The sequence below is a fragment of the Nannobrachium achirus genome (genome assembly GCF_963921795.1).
Source record: "Nannobrachium achirus genome assembly, chromosome: 24".
NCBI classification, from domain to species: domain Eukaryota; kingdom Metazoa; phylum Chordata; class Actinopteri; order Myctophiformes; family Myctophidae; genus Nannobrachium; species Nannobrachium achirus.
In genome coordinates this window covers 32,067,568-32,092,913 of record NC_137831.1, presented here as the reverse complement: position 1 = coordinate 32,092,913, position 25,346 = coordinate 32,067,568, and the positions used below count along the sequence as shown (strand labels likewise).

Genomic DNA, 25,346 nt, shown 5'->3' with positions numbered 1-25,346 from the left:
CACAGGAACCACACTTTAAGTATCTCATATAACATTGAAAGACAGACGGATAGAACATAGTACTTTATCTAGGATAATATCAGTTTCAAAAGCATAACATCAAATACAAAAGGCAGAATACAATTCAACCCTATATACACGTTGGCCATATATACATTTCCACCATTTGAAAATAGCAGATCTACAAGCTCACAATGCGTCGCGTTGCGACGCATTGTGAGCTTGTAGATCGGCTATTTTCAAATGATTCTTCTAAATTGTATTTACTGGAAAACCTGTGAAATGGGACATTCTGCATAATGAGTACTTACTTTCTACTATTGGTACTTTAGGTACATTTTGATACCAATACACTTGTACTTTTAGGCTACTCAAGTAGGCTACATTTTAATTTCAAACTTCTACTTGTTGCAGAGTATTTCCACATTGCAGTACATTGATACTTTTACTTAAGCCCTTTGCACACAGGACAGTTGCGTTTTTTTCGTTTGCGGCATGAATAAAACGCATTGGATTTGGTGTGCAAGGCTGTGCGGAATCGGCGCTGCGGATCCCAAAAGGAGTCATAAAAGGAGTGATGAGTTTTTTACCGCATGCGACAAGACGCACGCATCGAACTGGGTTCGATCGAGAAAAAAACGCACGGCAGCAGCCACTCGTCGCACGGCTAATTCGGAGCCGGTGTGCATGAGGTCATAGAGAATCATTGTTTTCTTTTCAAAAAAAAATATTGTCCGTTTTATCCGTGCGGTTAAACGCGCCTGTGTGCAAAGGGCTTTAAGCAAAGAATTTGAGTACAAAAGACTCGATTCGTTCGCGAACATCCCATTTCTACAGCATGCTAGCGATCTATCAGCAGAATGTGGTCCCCCCGCTCTGAAACCAAACACTCATTTTATTTTTCTCTCCCTGTCATTATGATAACGTCAAATTACTCTGTGATTAACCTGAGGTGGGGGCTCCATAGCAGCCAGTGTGTGTGCGCGTGCACGCATGTGTGTGTGTGTGTGTGTGTGTGTGTGTGTGTGTGTGTGTGTGTGTGTGTGTGTGTGCGGGCGTGCTTCTGAATGTGAACCAGCTTCAGTCTTTCATTAAAGCTGAACGTTTTACAGTATAGCTTTCATCATGGCAGGGAGGGTCCCACACACACACACACACACACACACACACACACACACACACACACACACACACACACACACACACACACACACACACACACACTCCACGGGGTGTGATTGTAGCTGGTCTATGAAACAGCAAATTAAACCACCCACGGAGGGAACCATGAGGCAGCGAAAAACCAGGAACCGTGAGTCAGCCCCGGACGGGCAGACAGACACTCGCACGCCTCAGAGGTAGCAGTAGTAGTTTCCGTCTTGAAAAGTTGGGAGGTCTGCGAGAATGAAAGACGAGTGGGCAATCCATTTGTTGTTTTTCCTTTTTACTGTGAGACGGACGGCAGGAAAGCCCGTAGGCACAGGGGAGGAAGCCACTGGTTGGATTTTGACCCTATAGGCCCTGGCAGGGGGCGGAGAGGGGTTCAGACGAGTCGACCGTGCCGGCCACAAGGCCAAGGACGGACAGACGAATGAACGAGAGCTCCACTCCGGAGGCCATTGTAGAAGCATCCGTTTGGATTGCTTTGGTTTGCTTTGGTTTGGATTGGGCAAGCAATAACAACATTTCATGATCACTTTCCGACATGGAAAGTGACTTTCCGTCATGGGCGTCACAAGGGGGAGGGGGGAAGTGGGACTGAGTTACTAGGGCCCAAGGTGGAGGGGCCTTCATTGTTTTATACCTTAGCTATTGAAAAATAGCAGATCTACAAGCTCACAGCGTGGCACCACAGTGCCGTGCTGTGAGCTTGTAGATCTGCTATTTTTGAAAAGTCGTGAAAATGTGTGAAAATCTTTGAATACATGTATTTTCTAAGCGAACATTTGTAACTCAAATTTTGCTTCTGGGGGGTCCCTGGAACTAAATATTTTGAGATGGGGGTCTGTGGCCAAATACATATCATTTTGGGGGTCCTTCACATGAAAAGGTTTGAGCACCACTGACATAGAAACAGGTTTAAAAAAAAAAAAAAAAAAAACTTACAAGGATTTGAGATATTCATACTTGCACAAACTTTCATGATTCTTTTTGATGATTCTGATGATAGCAGCACTGAGCTTGTAGGTCTGCTATTTTTCAATAGTTAAAGCACAAAATGTGAGTGAATCCTTGTACTCAGGGCCCAGATTCTGGTGCGACGCCCCTGTGGTCCGTGATGGATGGCGCTGCACCTCGCCAAGGCAAACCGATCGGCTCTGAGCCGTAGGCCTGTTTTGATAGGCTCCCTGCTTAAGCCAGAGTATACATTTTCAGTTCTCTGTGTCGCACAGTCACCAACAAATGGCAGATCCACAAGATTTAAGAGCTTTCTAGATCTGCTATTTTTGGGCAGGCAACACCCACGCGTAACCAAGCATAAATCAGGCCGGTTAAGATCCGGGTATCACTCTCGGCTTTGGGGCTTTTGAGAAAGCTCCCGTCAAAAGCGTTCAGTCTGAGAGTTTCAGCGGCCCCCTCATCTTTATTTATGACCTGCCTGCGATGTAGAATCTGCTGTGATGTGAAATGCACAGCGTTCATGGCTCCTCAGCGTGCTGCTGCTCGGGGGGGGGGGGGAGTCATCTGCTAGAGAGGGAAACACTGGCAAATAGTTACCGTCCGTCAGTTGAGTGAGACTGGGTGCAAATGACTGCAGCTGTGAGTAACACTCTGTGTATAGACTACTACTGGATGTGTGTGTGTGTGTGTGTGTGTGTGTGTGTGTGTGTGTGTGTGTGTGTGTGTGTTGTGTGTGTGTTGTGTGTGTGTGTGTGTGTGTGTGTGTGTGTGTGTGTGTGTGTGTGTGTGTGTGTGCGCGCGCGCGCGCGCTCACTCGCAAGCCTGCATATGAGTGGAGTTGGAAGGGGGATATCGTGGGTTTACAATGGAAATTTGTGTCTGGATTTGTGTGTGTGTGTGTGTGTCTGTGTGTGTGTGTGTGTGTGCATGTGCTTATGCATGTGCTGATGTCATCTATATGTCATCATACTATAACCACTGTGGAACAACACACACTTTTCCATTTGTGCAGAGTGACCCCCCCCCCCTCCTCCCCAACCCCCTCCTCACACACAGACACACGCATCGCATCTTTGCGAGGCCTTTTAGCAACTATCTATCATTGTAGCACCAAAGGATTATGTTTTTGTATAATCTCGAATTATAAATATATATAATATTAGTAAGACGCCTCAGGGCGACATGCGGCGAAGTCGCGCCAATTCTTGACCATCTGGCCAGTGATGTATATTTACCAATATATGGAGACCCCTGGTACCCATATATGGAGAACCATGTACTATATGGAGATATGTTGTGAGAGCCCAAACATGCTTACTCAGTTATTCGTTGTGTGAAAGTCCTATGACATGTGACATCATCATACCCTTTTATGCCCATACATGGAGATCCCTGTCTGTAAAACCAGCCACACAGATATGGGCTGTCTTGGCCATATATGGATTCTGTTAGTGTGGTATGTGGCCGATGCGGCCTCCATAGATATGGGCTTAATATTGATGACACCATATATGGGCATAAAAGGGATTCTGTTAGTGTGACATGACATCACAGTGAAGCCTTAGCGTGATGTCAGAAGCCAAAGTAGGCCTACCCCCTTCCCCTCACTACAGCATTTTGCATAGAAAAGTGCAGTTTCAATGCCAATATGTTCAAAATAAGACAGCATAATGGCAAATAAACATTGCTTTCTATTCAATGACAGTTGTACTAGTCAAGTCAATTCATCTGATAACTGATCATTCAGATTGTTATGGCCACCCTTTTACAGTGACATTATTAAATGTTTTCCGGGGCCCACTTCACAAGAAACAACGAAGATATTCCATTGTCTCATATTGTTCCCCACCCTCTAACCATGAAATGACTAGTTAAACAGATTACTTGGCTTTAGTTACAACTTCAAATTCAAACCCACATGTTAGCTGCAGGCTGCCTTATCCCTCCAAGGCAGTGATCTGGTCAAGAGAAAGTACCAGACTGAAATTCAAACTGTCAACGCCGACTCTGACCCTAATTCTACCCTGACAACTTCACTTAAAACAAACCATTTGCCTTATGAGCACCAGAAAATGACCCCTCGCACGTGACCACCGCTTTTTCTCTATTCTTCTGGGGATATTTTGAGTGAATGCACGCACATGTCGCACACACATTTTGTCTGTGTGCCATAACATTGCTGTAGCCAGTATATTTTTAAGGCTTAATAACTTCAACAGTAAATCACTGTGGGTTTGACATCAAAGCGCCGTGTTTGTGTGTGTGTGTGTGTGTGTGTGTGTGTGTGTGTGTGTGTGTGTGTGTGTGTGTGCACGCGCACGTATTTTTGTGTGTGTGTGTGCATGCATGTGTGTGCACGCGCACGTATTTGTGTGTGTGTGTGGTTAGGCTGGGTCAATATTATGTCATATAAAGTTATTACAGCTGTCAACCCAGTGTCTGGGTATTGTTACTGTGGTTAGTCTAAGAGAGAGAAAGATGGGGGAGGTTATTCACACACTCAATCCTTTTAACACTCAAACACAGATCTGCTGTTGTTTTTTTGGTTGCTATTTCTGAATATATTTATTCTATAAGGCCCTTAGCTCTGAACTGGATGGGACAATATGAAGATTTCATATCACGATTATTGTGATAAAATAAATCTCGATTTACGATATTATCACGATAATCAAAATCCATTATCCTGGGGTGGAACATTTGCCAAAAAATAGCAGATCTACAAGCTCACGTTGCGACGCGTTGTGATCTTGTAGATCGGCTATTTTTTGGCAAAGACATTTGGTAGAGAGTGAAAAAAGACTGTATCAAGTACGTATATTATAAGTACCTTTTACCAATTCTAGAGGGTTTAAGTGGTACCGGATATGCAGCTCGGCCAATAAAAGGTGAATTGATCCCAGTGCATGACGGAGGACCATATCACGATAAATCAAATCTCCACAATACCATTATAGTGAGTGTTTTTTTTTTATCACAATAAAACGATAATATCGCTTATCGTCGCATCCCTAAACTATAAGATCTGGCTCAATGACAAAACCTAATGTTTTTAAACATTCTGCCTGTAATGATATGCTCAATGTAGAGATGCGAGGGTCTACGACGAGGTTAATGAATGACTGGCTAATTGCCTACTGTCTATTCCAGTCCTAATGTCTGTTTCACGAACAGACAGACTGACTGACTTCTCATCTACTACGCATCCGCCCCCGCTCTTGTGGGACCGTGGGGGCGAATACATTGAAGCCATTTTCGGATAACCACACGAACCCTAGCGTCCCTATTCTGGGCATATCATAACGGGGGGATGTGACAACCCTGAGGTTCTCTGTGTTACAGAGTGATTGGAGGGCGGGGTGGGTCGTCAGAGGAGATCTGGTTTTCCCTCTGCAACAGGGGTCTTTAACGTTTTCAGGCCAAGGACCCCTTAGTTGAGAGAAAGAGATGAAGCAGGGACCCCATCGTTTGACAGCACAATCATCAGTGTATTTTGGATTAATGTCAATTTGTGTTTTCAGATATTTAACCACTTGAACCATCAATACTTAATGAACATGACCTTTCACTCTGTACTCAGTCTGCTCTTTTTCCCCTCTACACGAAAGCTCTTTGCTAAAAATAGCCGATCTACAAGCTCACAACACCTCGCAGCGCGAAGTGTTGTGAGCTTGTAGATCTGCTATTTTTGGCTAAAGTTCTCAGAATAAGGACACTAGGGTTCAAGACAAGTGGTTAATATAAAAAAGGAGAAAAAAGGTTTCTATCACACAAAGATTTGGAGGACCACCTGTAGTAACTCCGGGGACCCCCTAGGGTAGAGCAGGGGTCTTCAACAAGTGGTTTTCAACCCTTTTCAATTCATCGTCCGTTATTTATTGGACATTTGAGCAACGGAATCACCATTTCATGAGATTTAGCCTCTCAGACCCAATAAGGGTTAGAATATTTTGTTGTCATTTGGACACGTTTTTTTTTTCTCCCACTATTCCATGCTGTATCGGTACCATAGGAGAGATAACAGGCAAACGTTGATCAGAAATAACTATTCTTTGACGTTCTCTAATTGTGTGTAGACATCTTGTAAATTAAGTAATGCAGTTTAACAATAGTGTTACTCTTGAGAGCGTAAAATGATTAATATCATATAATAACATGATCGACTTCAAGACTGTATCTGCCTGCCCAGGTAGGCCTACAGGTTTACAAGTGCATTGGAATTCTTGTGCGGCTCTAGGAGTCAAGTAATGCATGCAAAAACAACAAAAAAAAGACTCATAATAAAATATATAAACGCTAGTAAATATGTTTCATTATATACAGTAAGTATGTGCTGAAGGTGTGAGTGCGTCTGTGTGTGATAGTATAGTTACTAGTAGTAGTGCAGTAGACCTTTACCAACATCCTCTGCGGCAGTGGCTCAGGGGTAGAGTTGCCGTCATTAGAACACGGAGGGTTCCCAGTTCGATCCTGGGCTCCCCAAGAGTTAGTTTGGAATAGTCCTTGAGCAAGACTCTGAACCCCTAGTTGCTCTCGATGAGCAGGTTGGTGCCTTGAATGGTTTCCTCCGCCGTGTGTGTTAATGGGTGAATGAATGTAATGCACAATCTCTATAAAGGCGCTATATAAATGCAATATTTACCATTTACATTATCCTTTTTAGAACAACAGTATAACCCCTTAAATCTATGGGCATCTACGTCTGTGACCGATGTCCCCTCAGGGATGTATACTTGGTTGGCTCAAATATCTTTGCAGGAAATGGATCTACATGCTCCCAAACTCTGTGTCGTGAGCTTGAAGATCTGCTATTTTCGCAGAATGCTCACCTTATTAAATTCGCCTATTATGGAATGCCCAGAATAGTGACACAGGGTTCAAGTGGTTAGCCCGCTGACTGATCCACTCATTAACAGAATCAGTCGGCAGAACATTTCAGTAATGTTTCCATTCTAGTTTCTGTCCTTCTATGCATGTGCTGTTGCCACCAGTCTCCATCTAGTGGCCATAGGCTGTCATCAACACATAGCTGGATCTGGATACCATTAGAACCCTGCTCCCCAGATCCTACTGGAAACCTCCTTTCTGTTCTATTGTTTCTCAATGTCTGGTCCAGGCCCCACCAGGGGTCCAAATGTCTGTAACTCTGCAAAATGTACAAATGGAACCATTTTTTGAGAATCTTTGGGACCCCAAGTCTACACTGTAAAATCCTCTCTGTGTTAATTTATCTCCATGGGGTCCATTTGGAACCCCTGGTGGTCCCCAGACCGGACGTTGAGACCTGAACCACCACTAGAGCATGGGTTCCCAAACTTTTTTGTCTCAGGGCACCCCAAGAATATATTTTTTAATCCGAGGCACCCCTACATTATAATTTTCACTCCCAGCACCTTATATTTATAGTATATCGTCGTTGTCGGGTGGAAACCTTGTATGTCCAAAACCGTTAGTTTTGTATTTATCATCTATAAAAATGTAAACTAGTGAAAACAGCCGATCTACAGCTTGTGTGCTTGTAGATCGGCTGTTTTCACTAGTTTTGTGCGACAGAGGTTTCTGCCTGACAGTGACGATATTTTAGTGATTATGTTGCGAGGAAAACGTTGAGATAATAGTCATTTGGTTAGAACTGACTGAAAATTATACTAAATATTTATTTCAAGTGTCCAAATAAATTCCAAATATTATCAAATTATCTCACGGCACCCCTTGACTGCCGTCGCGGCACCCCAGGGTGCCCCGTCACGCAATTTGAAAACCCCTGCACTAGAGTCATGAGCTCCACATCCTCTGGTAATACTCAGCTCATTTCTACTGTCATTAACTGTTAATGCCATCAGACCCATTCTTTCTCAATTCCAACAGAATACTATTTGAAAACTCAGTGAGACTGTACTACTGCAACCCCGCTCTCTAGATCGTGTTGCAGGACTCAGTTAGTCTTCTATGCTGATTATCACTGATATAAGACTGTTCTCCGATTCTATACAGAGCAGGGTTCAGTACCCTAAAGTACTCTTCCCTGCTTAACCAACTTTAATCCTGTCGCACCCATTTTCAGAATTGAAAGTTTTCCCAAACAGCAGATTCATGTCATTTTGTAGTAGTGGTTGAATGTATCTACAGAATTCTATTAAAGTCTATTAATCCTGCTGTCCATATAAAATGTAATTATCCTTGTGAATGTCCGCTGTGCTACTGACACCATATAAGTCTGTCTTGAACTCTGTGAACTGTGTGTGTGTGCGTGCGTGCGTGTGTGTGTGTGTGTGTGTGTGTGTGTGTGTGTGTGTGTGTGTGTGTGTGTGTGTGTGTGTGTGTGTGTGTGTGCGTGTGCGTGCGTGCGCGCACATGCACGGAGTGGCATGGGAATCCTGCCAGAGCCCTGCAGAGTTCCCTCAATGTGTACAATAGTGGACCGGGTCCAGATGTGTAAATCCCATAATGGCACATAGTCATAGCCTAGTGATTATCAAGAACAAAACCCATATGACAGAGGAGAGAGAATTCCTTCCACACTCCAGTGAGAAAGTGTGTGTGTGTGTGTGTGTGTGTGTGTGTGTGTGTGTGTGTGTGTGTGTGTGTGTGTGTGTGTGTGTGTGTGTGTGTGTGTGTACTTGCATGTGTGTTCTTGTGGTTTAAGATGGCTATATACATTCAGAGTATACTGTATTTAGTGGTGGGTGTGGAGGCGGAAGGATGCGCGCACACACACACACACACACACACACACACACACACACACACACACACACACACACACACATACACACACACACACACACACACACACACACACACACACACACACACACACACACACACACACACACACACACACAGTGACTCTTTCGTTATGTAATTTCCCTGTCCTAGTCTGCTCTTTTTGTCTGAAAAACGAACTGAACTGTGATTGAACTGAACTGAACTGAGCTGAACCGGTCCATATTGCAGCTCGGTTCAAGCCAGCGCTAAATTTTTGCCATTCCTCAGTGACACCGAAGACATAGCGCGTCTCTAATGAGCTGGCGCTGAGAATCGCTAAAGCCATCGCCCTGGAGTCGAGTGTCAGCTGAATGCCATAGAAGTATAAATTGTAATTCAGGGCTCTTCAACGTTTTCAGGCCAAGGACCCCTTAGTTGAGAGAGAGGTGAAGCAGGGATCCCCACAACCTGTTCATAGATTCCATATAGTTTCATCGTTTGACAGCACAATATAATTTTGGATTCATGTCAATTTGTGTTTTCAGATATGTATCCACTGGAACTGTCAATACTTATAAAACCTGACCTTTCACTCTGTACTTAGTCTGCTCCTTTTCCCCTCTAGCCTACACCAAAGCTCTTTGACGAAAATAGCCGATCTACAAGCTCACAACGCCTCGCAGCGCGAGGCGTTGTGAGCTAGGACCCTAGCGTATGGACGCTAGGGTTCAAGTGGTTAATATAAAAAAGGAGAAAAAAATGTTCTATCACACAAAGATTTGGAGGACCCCCTGTAGTAACTCGGAGGACCCCCGGCCTAAGGGTCCTGGGCCCCCTGTTGTAATTGATCTGGAGAAACAAAATACTTATCTGTGTGTGTGTGTGTGTGTGTGTCTCTCTCTACAGGTCTCTCTTACAACAGCTTCAGAAGCTTCAGTTATTGGTTTCAGGGAAGGTCATTCCACGGTCCTGCAAGATGGTCTCAACTCAGACCGGAACCTGCCTCATGGTAAACACGCACGCACGCAAGCACGCACGCACGCACGCAAGCACGCACGCACACACGCACCTACACAAGGCCATGGTCATCGAACACGGGCAAGGCAGAGACATACTGTATAATAAACTGCGACAAATGCAAACGTGTCACTACGATTATTATTGTCACTAATGATAACATTAGAATTACAATTACAATTCTTCTCAGCAGTAGTAGCAGTATGGTGACAGTGTTGCTGTGCCTGTCTCTGTGCAGATGGTGGCGCTGTGTTTTGTTCTGGTGCTGGGATCCTTCTCCCCCTCCTGCCTTCCCGCCCTGTCCTTCCTCTCTCCTTCCTCCTCCTCTTCCTCCTCGTCTTCCCCCGTCTCCTCCTCTCCCTCCTCCTCTCCCCCTTCCCCTCTGCCCTCGGCGGACCACTACACCACCAGTCAGGGTAGGTCTAGAAACACCCGACTCATGCCGTCAACACCGCAGGCAACAGATCAACATCTGCTTTGCTCAGTTGTGGTCGTTAGTTTATAGTAAAACCGTTGTATCCTAAACGCATAGAGCAGGGGTCTTCAACGTTTTCAGGCCAAGGACCCCTTAGTTGAGAGAGAGATGAAGCAGGGACCCCCCCACCTTATCATAGATTCCATATAGTTTCATTGTTTGACAGCACGATCATCAGTGTATTTTATAACAGGTTAATGTGGGTTTTCAGATAGATAACCACTTGAACCGGCAATACTTAATAAACTTGACTTTTCACTGTACTTAGTCTGCTCTTTTCCCCCTCCAAAGCTCTTTGCCTAAAATAGCTGCTGCGAGGCATTGTGAGCTTGTAGATCTGCTATTTTTGGCTAAAGTTCTCAGAATATGGATGCTATGGTTCAAGTGGTTAAAAACAAGTTTCTATACACAAAGATTTGGAGGACCCCCTGTAGTAACTCTGAGGACCCCCTAGGGGTCCCGGACCCCCTATTGAAGACCCCTGATAAAGAGAGACCTCAGTTCAGACAGGCAAACTCGAAAAGATTACTGACGTTGTTGTATATTCATCGAAAATAGCCGATCAAAAAGCTCACAACGAGTTGCAGCACGGCGCGTGCTTGTATCTACTTTAGTTGTGCGAAACTATTGCACGACAAAGTATCAGCCATGATACAATGCCTTTCATCTGCAAGGATGAAAGTGGATGACGTCCTCTTTGCATTGCACTAGTTGCAGATGTCATCCTGGAGTCCTTCTGTCATCTTTGTGTCACTCTTTGAGTGCTACTTTACAGGGATATCTTTTTGTAGGGCGATCTGGACGTGCCTTCCGCCATTGGTTCCCACTGCAGATTTCCAACAGGGGTTTTGCACTGGATTTTTGGATAGGTTTCTGAAAATAAACTCTGCCATAAACAGAGGCTTCTGAAGTTCACGTTTTGTTCAACAAGATAATCTTCACAAATCAACATACTTTTTAAGAAGAACCACGTACACAATTAAGTAAAATAATCATACTGTAACTTCACGGTTGAAATATTAATGGGTGTATGAACAAAAACTCTCTTAGGCTTACGTTAGTCAGTCAAAGATCTTATTTTCAGAAGAAATCTAAACCCTATGCTTAAACAAGCTTTGGAAATCTGGCAAGGAGAACCCTTTGCAAACTCACTTCCAGGTTTTAGTATTACAAACTGTAGCACTCTCTTAAAGGAGTATTTCACCACCCAAATTACTTTTTTTCTATTGATTGACACTTCAATATCTTTAGTTTTTTGTCGTATCCCTAAGAAAATAATTTGATTACAAAAACATTACCCCCGTTGATTCCGGATGGGGAACCAAATGCATTCGGGTTCCCATCCGGAATCAATGGGGGTAAATTTACTATAATACATTTTTTGTCTTTGGAATGCGACAAATTTATTGAACTCAAGTCTCCATGGGGTGAGTAATCATTAGGAAAAAAAGTAATTTGGGGGGTGAACTACTCCTTTGATAAACAGGAAATGGCAAAATACCAATTCACACAAATTGTGCAGGTGAAATTACATTTTAAGCCTCTTGTGGCTTATAATGAAAATCTCACCTAAATAAACTAAACAGACAAAAACTGAGCATAACCACAATACTGCATTGAGTCACAAAACATGTATCAAAATGCAATATACTTGATAGATACAGTAGTCAGTCACAGATGGACGCTTGTTTTACGGTTAATTACAAAACATTTTGTGTTTGTGTGTATTTTATAGTCCGTTCCCGAAGCCTGCTCTTCTACGACGAAGGCTCGCCATTGGAGGAGAGTTTTGTGACATCAGAGGGGGAGGGCTCCCAATCATCAGGCCACTCCCACGTCCAGAGCAGCCGCTACATGGGCGATGCCCATAGAAACCAAACCACTGGTCCTGAATACCACAAGAGGTATGTATGCACACACACACACACACACACACACACACACACACACACACACACACACACACACACAGACACACACACACACACACACACACAGGCACTCTCTCGTCTTTACTTGCGCCAGCAGAGCGTGCAAGTACTGCGTTCGGCTGCGTATGTAGGTAGGAACGTAGGTAGGTAGATACTGTAGGTAGCTGTGTGTGTTTAAGCCCGTAGCCCAATCAGGGACCAGCATTTCTGGCAACGTCATCATTAACAGCCAATGAGGGACCAGCATTCCTGGTGATGCACACAAGTAGTACTTACACACAAGGCGCAAGTAGGCTCCTCGACAGAGTGCAGTTCTAGTTCTATGTTTGTGGTCCACTGACAGTTTGGAACAGAAGAAGGTGGCTCACAACTCACTTTTAGTAGCTCCAATATTTATTAGTGACAACAAAGCAGCACAGATAAATGTTTCGACCGTCCTACTGAGGAAGACCACTAATAAATATTGGAGCTACTAAAAGTGAGTTGTGAGCCACCTTCTTCTGTTCCTAGTAGTACTGCTTTGACAGTTTCAGCTCAGCAGAAAACAACGGATGGATGTGCGTTATTTTTTCTCTGAATACCGCTGACAGTTTGTCCCACTTCTCTCCGTCTCCCCAGAGAAACGCTACCAGAAGAAGCGACAGAGTATCTCTGACAGACACCCCAGTCCCCCCTCCTCTTCCTCCTCCAATGACCAACCACCTCTCTCCTTTGACCCCCTAAAGACCCACTAAAACCTCCCGACTCCTCAACCCAGAGGACATGTGGTCTCCTCCCTCAACTGACAAACACCGCCACCACTTTTCAAACTGGACCAAGACACGAGAGACAAAACTCAACCTTCCCGCCTGCTCTCTCCCAAACCCAAGAACTGGACCCCCCTCCCGCTCCTTAGAGACAAGACAAGGGACCCTACAGGCCTCCCGTAGAGTGCCATATCCTGTGGACATGTCCTGTATTCTGCACTGCGGCTGTTGTTTCTCCACCTGAACCCCACACTTCAGCGTCAAAGGGGGCATTGTAGTATAGCAGTTTTATTTTTTATGTGTATTGATAAAGATAATTGTTGATGACAAAGTCAATTTGTCAGTTAATTGGGGTTTGTTTTGAGTGGCCTGGTTTACAGTTTTTACAGTGCATTATTTAAAAAAGAAAAAAGAATATCCATAAAATGTGTGATGAGTTAAAAAAAAAATCTACGATGCCCATGAAAGGAAAAAAAGACATTGTGGCGCGTTGGAAATGACGCGTCCTTTTCCGAAGAATGAGTTTTGCCACAAGGTCTGCATTTTAAAAAGGAAAAGAAATATTTCAAAAACCACCTGGTCCCTAAGTGCCTTCTACCTGCCTCAATCCAGAAACCAGAATACACAGATTTATTACACACACACAGACACATGTTTGAAAAAGCAACTGTATACTGTACACTGGAACGATAACAGTTTTTATTTTTGTAGTCCGGTTACAGCTTTTATTTTTGTAATCCGGGTACAGATACAGTTACCAGCCAACACTGCTGTGTGTTTTACTTTGTCACAGTTATTTTAGGGGCCCTGTTTCCGTACCAGGAGACCACATTACCAAGGTTGGGAAAGCCTGGTATACAAAAGGTATTTTTTATTGAATCTAGAATCATATATATGTAATATAATATATTCTCAGCATCCACAAAAAAGAGCATATTTATTTTATGCAACCAAAAAAAAAAAGAAGAAAGAAAGACTTTTATCTTGTTTGTGCGTACAGTCGTTTTGATTGTCTTTTTTATTTTGTTTTTCTTGGTTTATTTTTATAAATTCAAATCTCTTATGTGGAAAAACAAAACAAAATGTACAACCGAAACTACTATAATATATTCTGAGCATCAAAAAGAGCATATTTATTTATGCAAAAAAAAAAGAAAGGTACTGAAGCTTTAGTTTTCTTTGTTTTAAAACTTTTTTTTTTGGATGATGTAAACTTTTTTACACAGCCGATTTAAGAAAAAAACAACACGGCGATGCAACTTTTCACAGTTTGGCATAGTGTCGCTACGTGCCGATGTGCTGAAGTCTTAAGCCCAATTCATACTTTATCGCTGACAATAGCTACTCTACAAGCTTACAACGCACTGTAGACGCGACAAATTGTGAGCTTGTAGAGCGCGATGGCATCGTTGCGATGAAGCATAAATTAGGCCATCACATAGCATCCTAAATCATTGGTTCTCAACCTTTTCAGGCCGCGACCCCCCCAACAAAAAAAAAGAAATATCATATTTGAACTGGGGACCCCCCCATAAGCACTTGGACTTGTAGTAGTTGAGGCATTACATTTAGTTTGACTCGGTCCCCTTGGGGGTCCCGACCCACAGGTTGAGAACCACTGTCCTAAATGTTTACTACGTGATCTGCTTGTGACTGTAACACAGTGTCTGTCTGACTGCTGTCGCTTGAAAAACTCACTCAAACCTCCTTTTTCTTGCAAGTAGACCACCATTTAAAGTGTTTGCGCTGACCATGTAATCAGAAACGTACTGTGTAATATCTCAATTCTGGTCTGAAAATGAGGTCACTATTCTTATTTATTTTAGTTGAATGAAATGTTTGCATTGAATCTTAAAGCACTGAGTATATTGACCCTAGGACCTGTTCAAAAGCAGCCATATAATTACAAAACCGCAATCAACATTAGTCAAACAGAAAATATGTTTTCTCAAGTTCATCTAGAGTGTTTAATAAATGTGACCATCAAAGGAGCACATTTGCTAAAATGTTCAAAACTATCAATACATCCATACAATAGACTGTTCTTCAACCCCTAAAACGTTGACTATATTTTCTTTAATTGTGAGGTTTTATGCGACAGCAGTGTATGATGTATTTATTCCTATCTGTAGAAAGTATGTATATATTGATAAAGACAATCGGGGGGCCAATCCATTCCATTAACACAGATCACCCCAAACTTTGTTTTCTCTACAGAATGTAAAGGAATATCTTGACTTTTCTTTTTATCTGTAGGAGAAAGTTTGGCAAAGTCTATTTGGCATTAGAAGTAACCAAAACTATTCCATAAACATTTGTCATTCAAACTTCAACTGAAACAAAGTTGTTCTCAGGGCAGCTGTCAGGCAAATGTAGAAAATGTTTCGCCACCATGAGACAGGTGCCTCCAATTCTAGACATCAGAAGCATTCCTGTAGTAGATAAACAATCCAATGTTCTGTTAATTGATCGTTTGTTAGGTTCCTTTGATGTCCTCTGGGCAAATCTGACTTTGCTTCCATCTGGAAACGGGATGCTCAAAGAAAATCCTATTTTGATCTTTTATTGAAACATGAAATGTTTACAGATCGTTTAAGGCGTTCTGTTGCAAAAGCGGAGGCCATCAATTCTCGATTTCAGCTTGACACCACAGCTCCTGTCAAAAGCTAGTGGCCATTTTGTGTCTGTGGACACAAAAAGGTGACACTATACACTAGGGATGGGACGATAAGCGATATTATCATTTATCGTGATAAAAAACACTTGCGATAATCGTATGGTGGAGATTTAATTTATCGTGATATCCTCCAGTCATGCACTGGGATCAATTCAACTTTTATTTGCCGAGCTGCATATCCGGTACCATTTAAACCCTCTATTGGTAAAACATACTTATAACAGACATACTTGATACAGTCTTTTTCTCACTCTCTACCAAATCTCTTTGCCAAAAAATAGCCACTCTACAAGCTCGCGACGTGTCGTGAGCTTGTAGATCTGCAATTCTTTGGCGAATGTTCCGCCCCAGGATAATGGATGTTGGGGATATTTTGATTATCGCAAATAATATTGTAAATCGAGATATCTTTGGTCACAATAGTTGTGATATAACATTTTCATATCGTCCCATCCCTACTATACACCATACAGCCCACTGCATGAAAATATTCCTTCACAATCTTTTCGTTTACGTTTATCCCTGCAGCTGTCTTGGCGGCTTTAATGTACATAAATGACCAGTGTAATTTGCAATTGTGTAAATAAGGGCATTGTTTTTGTAATGTGATGCATTCACAACTGTTAACCTGTGGATCCACTGGGCAAGGGGGGAGGGGGGGGGGGGGGGCAGGAAGGAGATAAGGGGCGGGAGGAAAGGGAAGGAGGAATGGTGCGATGGAGAAAAAGAGGGAGGGAGCAAGGTAGGAGGGTTGCTCTGTCCAACTGTAAAGCGACCCTGGTGGCAGGAATGGCCACATACCATTTTAAAACGTTCTAACATAACGTTGTTGTCGGGTGGAAACCTTGTACGCCAAAAACCGTTTGTTTTGCATTCATCATTTTAAAAATGATTTAAACTAGTGAAAACAGCCGATCTACAAGCACACAACGCCTCGCGGTGCGAGGCGTTGTGTGCTTATAGATCGGCTGTTTTCACTAGCTTTGTGCGACGGCCTTGTATGATGAAGCAGGGCTTTACTTTGCGAAAAAAAAAACGTACAAATTTGAAACTTGGGAGATACAAGGTTTCTGCCCGACAGTGATGATAAAATCATGGTGAGGAGCACTTGATTTATGTCACCAATCAAGTGATGTGCTCAACTGTTTCAGGGGTGGGCAGCCTTTTTGGGCACATGATCATTTGGCAGTCAATTTGAATAGGATCGAATACATTTTATAATAAAACCTAAGGAAGAATGAATTATATAATATGAAGATAAGATATATTCCGCGTGGAGAAAAATGTTATGCACATCAAATAATTGTTTTATTTTTTATCAACTCAATTGCCCAATCTGATCAACTAGTTCAAAAAGAGTATGTTTCCCACCCCTGCTCCCAGCTATTTCTTCAGAACATCTGTGAAGTAAACGAAAACACGCCTCCAGCTGTTATGACTGTTTTGAAACGTATTGGTCCATGTCGCTGTCCAGATCTATGTTGTACAAAGAGTCCTGCATGTTTCTTCATATATCCCTATATCGTAGTCTAGTCACGTAGAGTAGAACCCAGCAAAATATTAAAAAACTGCATCAGCAACAATGTGTTTGTGTTCAATCTTTAACATGCCAGGCTAGTTACTGAACAGCACGGATGGATGGTGAGAATTGTCAGTGGTGTAAAAAAGTAACATCGACTTAAGTACTGTACTTAAGTACAGTTTCGAGGAATTTGCACTTTACTTACAATTTCAAAGACTTTTACTTCTACTCCACTACATCTCGGATCCAAATGAAATAGTGCACTTTTACTCCACTAGCCTACATTTATTTGACAACTTTGGTTACCATTTACTTTGTGGATTTTGATTCTTATTACGAAACACACATTAACCACTTCAGCCCTATATACATTTCAGACATTTGAAAATAGCAGATCTACAAGCTCACAATGCGTTGCGATGCAGTATTGATACTTTTAATTAAGTTAAACATTTGAGTACTTTATCCACCACTGAGAATAATATATCTCTCACCACAAATTATCTCTCTTGCTAATAATCTCTCTCTCTCAAAGACACTCACACATACACGCCAAATATCCAATTAAGACCAGAGGTTGATGCTACAAATGCCTTCAACATCAGTAGTTCTCAAACTTTCTCACCGATTTTTCCAAAATGTAAAAAAATAGCAGGTGCACAAGCTCGCGGCACGAAGCTTGTATATCTGCTATTTTTTTAATAGCCAATGCAAAAATCTAAAATGACACAGATGCTTTCCATGTTTTAATGGGATATATAAATATGTATACTCATTTAAGGCATCACAAACAAACAAAAAACTTTAATGAATTAAAGGTTTTTGTTTCCATTCAAGTTGCAATATACTTATCATCAGTTCATTGAACGGGCTTCTTAAATTGGTAGATTTCAACGTTCACATGGCTGCTGGCATGTTTACATCCAGATTTCAGTTCAGTGGCTTCGTGGCTCTATGCCGTTTCCAACTTCATGTTTTACATCCCGCACCACCTTGTGGTGCACACATACTGCGGAACATGTGTCAAAGTGTAATTCTTTGGCTGCTTATCCATATAGCCTGCCATGTCAGGCTAGCTTATCCAGAGCTACTTACAATGAGTGACCAGGTAGAAATCAATGTGCACTTCTTGCTCAACGGCACGGTGACAGAATACATGGTATGGTGTCTTGACTGCTACGGCGGATTGAACCTGGGATGTTTGGGGATGGAGGAGCCACTGAAGCACCTGGCAAATCTGAACTGGCCTTAATATTAACTCATTAACTGCCATTAAACTGCCTGCCACGATTTTCATGCCTTTTTTTAACGTGGGTGAGTGTGTGTCCATCGCTTGTGCACGCCGTTCGCAGTTCACGAACACAAAACAAATGCATGTGAATCCGATCTGCCGTCCTCCAGTTAGCCTCAGCACTGTTTACAATGTAACCAAACAGGAAGAAATACAGAGAAAGTACAGAGAAACGGCTTCTTCCGGCCAAAATAATGCGTTTCCCGTTCCGGTTTACTGGTCTAACCCAGAAGTATAATAAACAGGGCACTACTGGGCCGCCGATCCGATTTGGGATTCTTTTTTATTAATTAAATCAAATTATCTCGGGCGCAGCGGCCTGGACCAAAGGCTTTTTCCCGCGATTCTCAGGTTGGGGTAGTGGTTCACAACATTTTAATTGTAAATGTGTGCATATAAAATATATGTAGCCGTTCAGATATCGTATTTTACATTAGTATTGTTCATGTGAACTGGTTTGTATAGGCTTATCCATTATAATTATCAAAATCGCTATGATTTATCTCGTTTTCCACCGAGGATCACGTCCTCATTTACTCATGCGAGTCAGTGGCCACTGGCCAGCAGCAGCACAGCAGAGAGAAGTGAACAGGAGACAGAGGGGGTAGGGGGGAGGTGAACAAATCCTATTGGCCGGTGAGATTTGCCGGGTAGTGTATGGGGCATAGAATGTATGCATTAGGCTAGCCTAACATTACAGTAACACACAGCATTACAGGTGTATTGCGGGCTTGCAACACCGGGCGCGAGTTCAGCTGAAGTGATTGGATATGAGCTCCTTCCGCCTTTCTTCTGCCTCTGGGTCCCTGTCTTCGGGCCGCTGCTCCAACGTGTCGGGTTGTTCCAGGGGGTCCGTCCTCTCCAGGGTCCAGGCGTCCAGCCCGGACTGGAGAGAGGCGTTGTGGAGGACGCAGCACGCCAGCAGGATGGCTGAGCTCTTCTCTGGGGAATACTGGAGAGGGAGAGAAGGTCACGGTTGAACACTAAAGCAGTGCTAACATGAGGTGTGATGATTTAGAATGGAATCTCTCCCATAATCCTTGTGAAATTAATCCATTAAGATCTGAGAACAATTGTGTTCTAAAATGTATCCTAAATCCTAGGCCTGTCACAATTATTACATAACCGTCTAATCGCAAATTATTTGACATAATCGCAATTATTTTGTCATAATCGTCATAATCGTTTACATGTTGAAAAATAGTGGACATAGCAGATCTAAAAGCTCAGAGCGTCTATTTCGCATCTATTTCCACTACCAATGTTCTTTTTAAAGTATAAAGTTGTCAAATATGTCAGTCATTTCTTTGTTGCGACTGTAAGGTTGCAGGTTACTATGAAAAGCTCCACCGGCTGTCTGACCGTCCGTCAGTCTGTCACATCACAATTTTGGCCCTACTCTTATCTCCGCCACCGTTGCCACTATCCATGCCAAACTTTGCTATTATGCCCAGATAAAAGAAGAAGAAGAAGATGTATTTGGCTTCGGACCCCCTCCCCCATCTGAAAATATTTTGTTCCAGGGACCCCCAGAAGATGTTGAGTTAAAAGTGTAGTGCGACATGAAGTGACACGCTATGAGCTTGTATATCTGCTATTTTTGAATGGCCAAAGTATAAAATAATGGTTAAAGTGGTTACACAGATGCTTGCCCGGTTTTAATGGGTTAATAGAATAGTCCATGGAACAGAATAAAATAAGACTAGGATAGAATAGGACAGAATAGTGCACCTGCAGGTATCCTTTGGAGCTGTCCAGACATCTGAATCTTGTCTGGATGGCCCGGAATGTTCTGTCCACTATCTCATGCGTGGCGGAATGTGCAAGGTTGTACTGGACCTCCGCTGGGGATTCTGGGCAAGCGAGTGGAGTCATCAGCCACTTTTTGAGAGGGTAACGAAGGTCGCCTATAAGGATTCGCAGAAATCTTTTTTTAGGATCACAGCTGTGAGTGATAAGAGACATTTAAAAAGTTTTTTGTGTAATATATATACAGATTCTTGTGTACATTTTCTTGAAACCTTCATATTAGTGTCGACCGATAGGCTTTTTTTGTGTCCGGTTGTGTTTTTTTGTGTTTTTTTTGTGATTAATAATAATCGATTATTCGATTATTCGAATAATCGAATGATTATTCGAGATAATCATTCGGTTATCTCGAATGATAACCGATTCGAGAGAGAGGACAGTCACCTATAACCAATATATGTATGCATAGTGAAAACAGGCCTTTTTCTGTGTGGATTGTGCAAATATTTTGCCCCAATATGATTAGGCACAGGTACAGTGACAGTAGTGCTAAAGACAGGTGCTTTCTTAAACCAATGTCTTTATTAAAGACCTTTTTTTGTACTCGTCAGTCAAGGTGTCTGAGAAAAAGAGAGTGACACAGAGACATGTATAGTATGTCCAACTGCCTGTTTGAGTGTGTGGGATAATGACTGTGAGGACAAGCCTTCATCACACATGTTGTGCTGATATTTGAATATATTATATATATATAATTGTTTCTATCGGGGAGGCATTTCACCGATACCAATATGATCCGATATGACCAAATAAGGGCATATCGGTGCCAGACACTACTTCATATATTTCTTGAAGCTTTCATATATTCTAGATACATTGCACATGCAGTGCATTATTCCAAACCTTTTTTTGTTAAAATGTAATTGTGGTATACAGCTCATGAATATCAAAAGTCCATATTTCAAGGTATTATAATATCAAAGGAGAACACTCAAAACAACAATTTATAATAGAGAAATGTCAACCTTCTGAAGTCAGAGTTGCTTGAAGTCCAGTGGGAAGTTTCTGCAGTCAGTTATGAATCGGGGTGCTATGGCATCTGCAATGCTTTTTTACACAACATTCTATTCTTTTTTTTAGATGGATCTGTAATATATACCTCTCTTCTTTCCGTGTAATCCGTGACTCACCCAGTAGCCAGCCTTCCTCCGTTCCCTGCATTGTTTTGTAGACTTGAGAGCGTTCCAGGATCTCCGTGTCCTTGAGTCCCCCGGGCCAGTGGGTCTCAGCGCTGAGCAGCAGCCCCCGGGCGTCACACACCAGCTGACAGCCGATGGAGTGGAAACCCTTCTTGTTGACGTACGACGAGTCCTCGCTGTTGGGAGCTTTGATGGCCACCTGGACCAGAGAGGACAGAGGAGGAGAATATTGTCACTGTCGAGCAGAAACCTCGTATCTCCAAGTTTCGAATTTGTAATTTCTTCTTAAAGTAAAGCCCTGCTTCATCATACAAGACGGTCACACAAAAGACAAAACTAGTGAAAATAGCAGATCTACAAGCACACAACACCTCACACGTGTATTGTAGATCGGCTATTTCCACTAGTTTAAATCATTTTTAAAATGATAAATACAAAACGAACGGTTTTGGACATACGTACAAGGTTTCCACCTGACAACGACAATGTACCTCTCATGTCCATATTCTAACATTCCTTTCTGAAAATGAACGCCCTACTTGTAGGGCTGTCACAATTATGACATTTTACGCACCGATTAATTTTAACACAAATAATTGCGATTAACGATTGACGAATTAGGTTGCAGTAATGGCTACCAAGACATGAAAGAACAGCATATATTCCGTTCTATTCTATCCCATTATAGTGCATCATACATAATAACTTTTATTATATGCTATATTAATTGCATTACATTAAATCGCATACCTGAACACAGTCCAGCACTCCAAGGACCCCTGGCACCTCTGCCACTCTCTGAAACTCTTCTATAGACTGATCTCGGCTACTAGGGTCCCTGATGAAGAAAATAAAAGACTATTAATAATAATAATACTGGTAATAATAATGGTAGCAATGGTAGTACTTGAAGAAGTGTGTGGCATTGGTAATTGTATTGATAAAAGTATATTGATAATGGGGGTTCACCTTTCTTTACTATTGCTTACCTGGTAAGTGTAATAAATTCAGGAGCTTTCTCCACCAGTGCTCTGGTGACATTGGTCACACATCTGGACATGGACGCCTGGCTGATCCCGATGGCGTCTCCCATAGAGGTCTGGAAGGAGCCGGAGGTGTAGAAGCCCAGCGCCGCCAACACCTGAACCTCAGGACTGATGGCCCTGGACCGCTGGGTACGCCTGCACAGAACCTGGCACACACATTTAGATTTAGGGGAGTAGAAGTAAAACGACACCTCAAATTGTACTTAAAAAGAGTAAATGTACTTAGTTAAATTACAATTTACAATTTGGCATTTGGCAGACGCTCTTAATCCAGAGCGATTTACAACAGCAAGGTAATACATCAATACATAAACATCAAAACATCAAATGCATAGAAATATTAATCTAAGAAAGACGTAGGTAGACGAAGCACCTATTCAGTTAAAAAAAAGGGCTATGGGCTAAGGTGGAGTCTGAAGAGGTGAGTCTTCAGACCATGGTGGCGGAAGCTCGGGAGTGAGACTGGAGTTCTAAGTGCAACAGGCCAGGAGTTTATTCCACAGTTTGATCGTTGTCCTGGGGTTTTTAGCGCCGGTTCTGTCAGCACCTTAACGGTTGGGGTTGTAGGGTTCAATCAGGTTTTGGAGGTATGGAGGTGCCATACCCTTGGCTGCTTTGAAGGCCAGCATCATGTTTTGTGTGGGCAGCAACTGGGAGCCAATGGAGGGCACGGAGAAGGGAATGTGAGAATTCAGGCTGGTTGAAGACCAATTTGTGCAGCTGGCTACGCGAGGCTAGTTGGAGAGGCTTAAGTGCACATGCCGGGAGGCCAGTGAGTTACAGTCGTCGAGTTTTTATATGACTGATATCTGGACGAGGAGCTGGGCTGACGCTTAGAGTGAACTCTTCACAGTCAGAGAGAACAGAGTCAACCAGAATCAACTCACCTCTCTGAGTAGCTCCACCAGATAGAGTATAAATTCCCTCGGGAAGCCAAACGTGGTGAGGAGGAAGTGATCGGAGACGGAGTCCAGGTCAAAGCGGTCCAGGGTTTTGTGTCCTCGTCCATGGAGCAGCAGGTCACAGTCCAGAATAGCTATCTGTATCGCCATGGCTACGGGACAGTGAGACAGGAGACTTCAATTACAGATAAATCTATCTTTACACTCTGTGAGTAGCTCCTTTCGGAACCTCTCCCTCCACTATATAGCTCAGAGATGAGGTTCCTGGAAATTACATGCCCAAATGAGATCGAGTTTATAGGTATGAAGGAATAGGGAGGTGTCAAAATTGTATCACCTACGTTTTACATGTTAAATATCTCAAAAATGACTAAACAAGTAAAAACTTCAAGCATGCTTGTCCATTTAAAAAAATGTGAATGAGCTGAAGGAGTTTCTAGGTGAAAACATGAAGGACTATTAGTTAGTTACTGACCAAAATTGTTGAGGAGAATAATAAGAGTGAGGAGATGAAGATAGATGTGCTGCACAGTGTACAGACTGCACACGGATGCTGCACAAACCGAGATTTTGATGAGGGAGTTCCAGGGGGTCCACAGCTAAATGATAGTTAGGAACCAAATGAACCCTTTGTACACTCTCAGAGTAAAAAAAATAAAAAAAATAAGTGTCAATTTGGGGTCCTTGACATGAAAAGGTTTGAGAACCACTGCTCAAGTGCCACCACCAGGGCAAACTTTCAAATTGGCGGAGATCTGCACTCTGCTGCAATGCATTGCATTCTTGGAAATATCAAATATGTCATTCCTGCAATTATTTAATTGTGCATCAAATAATTACATGTCATATAGTCGACTGTCGAGCGCCGAGGCATTTAGTACGGCGTTATTTAATACCCCTTTTAAAAGGACTAATAGACGTCTGACAGACGCTAATTAGCCAGGAAACTGCTCATGTGGATCCAACTACAACTACGAGGTAGAACCGGGAGATCTAATCATTTCAAACTTTACTGTTAGCATCCGATAAAGAACAACTTGATAAAAATGTATTTAAAAAAAAAAAGATGGTCTAACACACGTTTGTCCAACACGGTGATATATCGTTACATGGAAGCGTTCAGATGACGGCTACAACTCAACTAGACTATATAGTGAAATTGGCTCTTAAAATTACTTTAGTCCAATATTTGAAAACCAGGTGTGGATATTAAAGCTGTTTTTTTAATCAACAAGTATGGAATAATGGATTAAATGTAATCAGCTACAATCGGTCTATAGACAGACTGACGATAGACGGTTCAAATGAGGGCTAAACATAACCATTGGGCTAAATGACGGCTAGTGTTTACTGGGTTAGCCATGCCTTTCATTCCCAACTTTTGGATTCCAAATTTGATCGAATAAATAGCAGTTCATCCAAAACTTTACCAGGATATTGCACGCAAATTAGCAAGCCCATTAGCTTCAATGCAAATGTCTGTATATAAAAAAAAGCTCTCAACCAAAACGTTGATCGTTCATATAGAGTCTATATTATAGAGCAAAGAACAGCGCGACCTATTACCCAGTAATCGAAAATCGACATTTATGGCCGGGATCAAAGAAACATTCTATTTCTTACCTTTAACGAAGCAAGCCTTGTTGTAAACAAAACATCCAACCTACAGTAGTACAGCTCACTGTGATTGGAAAACGCTGTTTCGGTGGATCATCGTGTTTAAAATAAAATAAAATAAAAATAAACACATAATTAACAGTTTGGTTTACATGAGCACGATACGTCAACATGTTATTTTATAAAATCCATATTTTATATATTTTATCGTGTTTTTTCCCCAGTCTCTCAACTGGGTGGTACGTTGAGGTGGCAGAGCGAAAGTGCGGTTGCGAAAGTAGTGCTGACTAAACACGTAGAATGCGTAGAACACGTCAAGCAAAGTAAACAGAATATATGGCATAG

At 42.4% G+C, this 25,346-nt stretch overlaps 2 protein-coding genes across 3 annotated transcripts in view; one reads left to right on the top strand and one right to left on the bottom strand.

Moving 5' to 3' along the window:
- Nucleotides 1-12,977, top strand: part of creb3l1 (cAMP responsive element binding protein 3-like 1) — a gene marked incomplete at its 5' end in the record, with an annotated part of 68,135 nt that extends 55,158 nt beyond the window's left edge. The window contains 4 exons of the mRNA XM_080720487.1: nt 9,736-9,838; nt 10,085-10,262; nt 12,057-12,225; nt 12,871-12,977. Of these exons, the coding sequence (XP_080576613.1) occupies nt 9,736-9,838; nt 10,085-10,262; nt 12,057-12,225; nt 12,871-12,907 (487 nt within the window). The 3' untranslated portion in view covers nt 12,908-12,977. The remainder of the gene's footprint in view (nt 1-9,735; nt 9,839-10,084; nt 10,263-12,056; nt 12,226-12,870) is intronic.
- A 4,692-nt stretch (nt 12,978-17,669) lies between these two features.
- On the bottom strand, nt 17,670-25,101 carry harbi1 (harbinger transposase derived 1). 2 transcript variants are annotated; one of them, XM_080720671.1, is made up of 7 exons: nt 25,008-25,101; nt 23,370-23,536; nt 22,426-22,628; nt 22,187-22,274; nt 21,428-21,635; nt 20,220-20,395; nt 17,670-19,440 (listed from the first exon to the last, which is right to left on the bottom strand). In XM_080720671.1, the coding sequence occupies exons 2-7, from the start codon at nt 23,532-23,534 to the stop codon at nt 19,240-19,242; spliced, it is 1,041 nt and encodes a 346-aa protein (XP_080576797.1). In that variant the 5' UTR covers nt 23,535-23,536; nt 25,008-25,101; the 3' UTR covers nt 17,670-19,239. The 2 variants fall into 2 exon arrangements, with proteins under 2 accessions (XP_080576797.1, XP_080576798.1); XM_080720672.1 differs by having other exon boundaries at nt 23,370-23,559; nt 25,008-25,038.
- Between the last annotated feature and the right edge of the window lie 245 nt (nt 25,102-25,346).

Bases quoted from the DNA above. Each gene is read 5' to 3' on its own strand.
- harbi1 (XM_080720671.1), bottom strand. From the start codon at position 23,534: ATGGCGATACAGATAGCTATTCTGGACTGTGACCTGCTGCTCCATGGA. The intron at 20,396-21,427 runs GTGAGTCACGGA...GAATCCTTATAG, and splicing joins GGAGGAAGGCTGGCTACTGG to GCGACCTTCGTTACCCTCTC. The intron at 19,441-20,219 runs GTGCACTATTCT...CTCCCTCTCCAG, and splicing joins GCTCCAAAGGATACCTGCAG to TATTCCCCAGAGAAGAGCTC.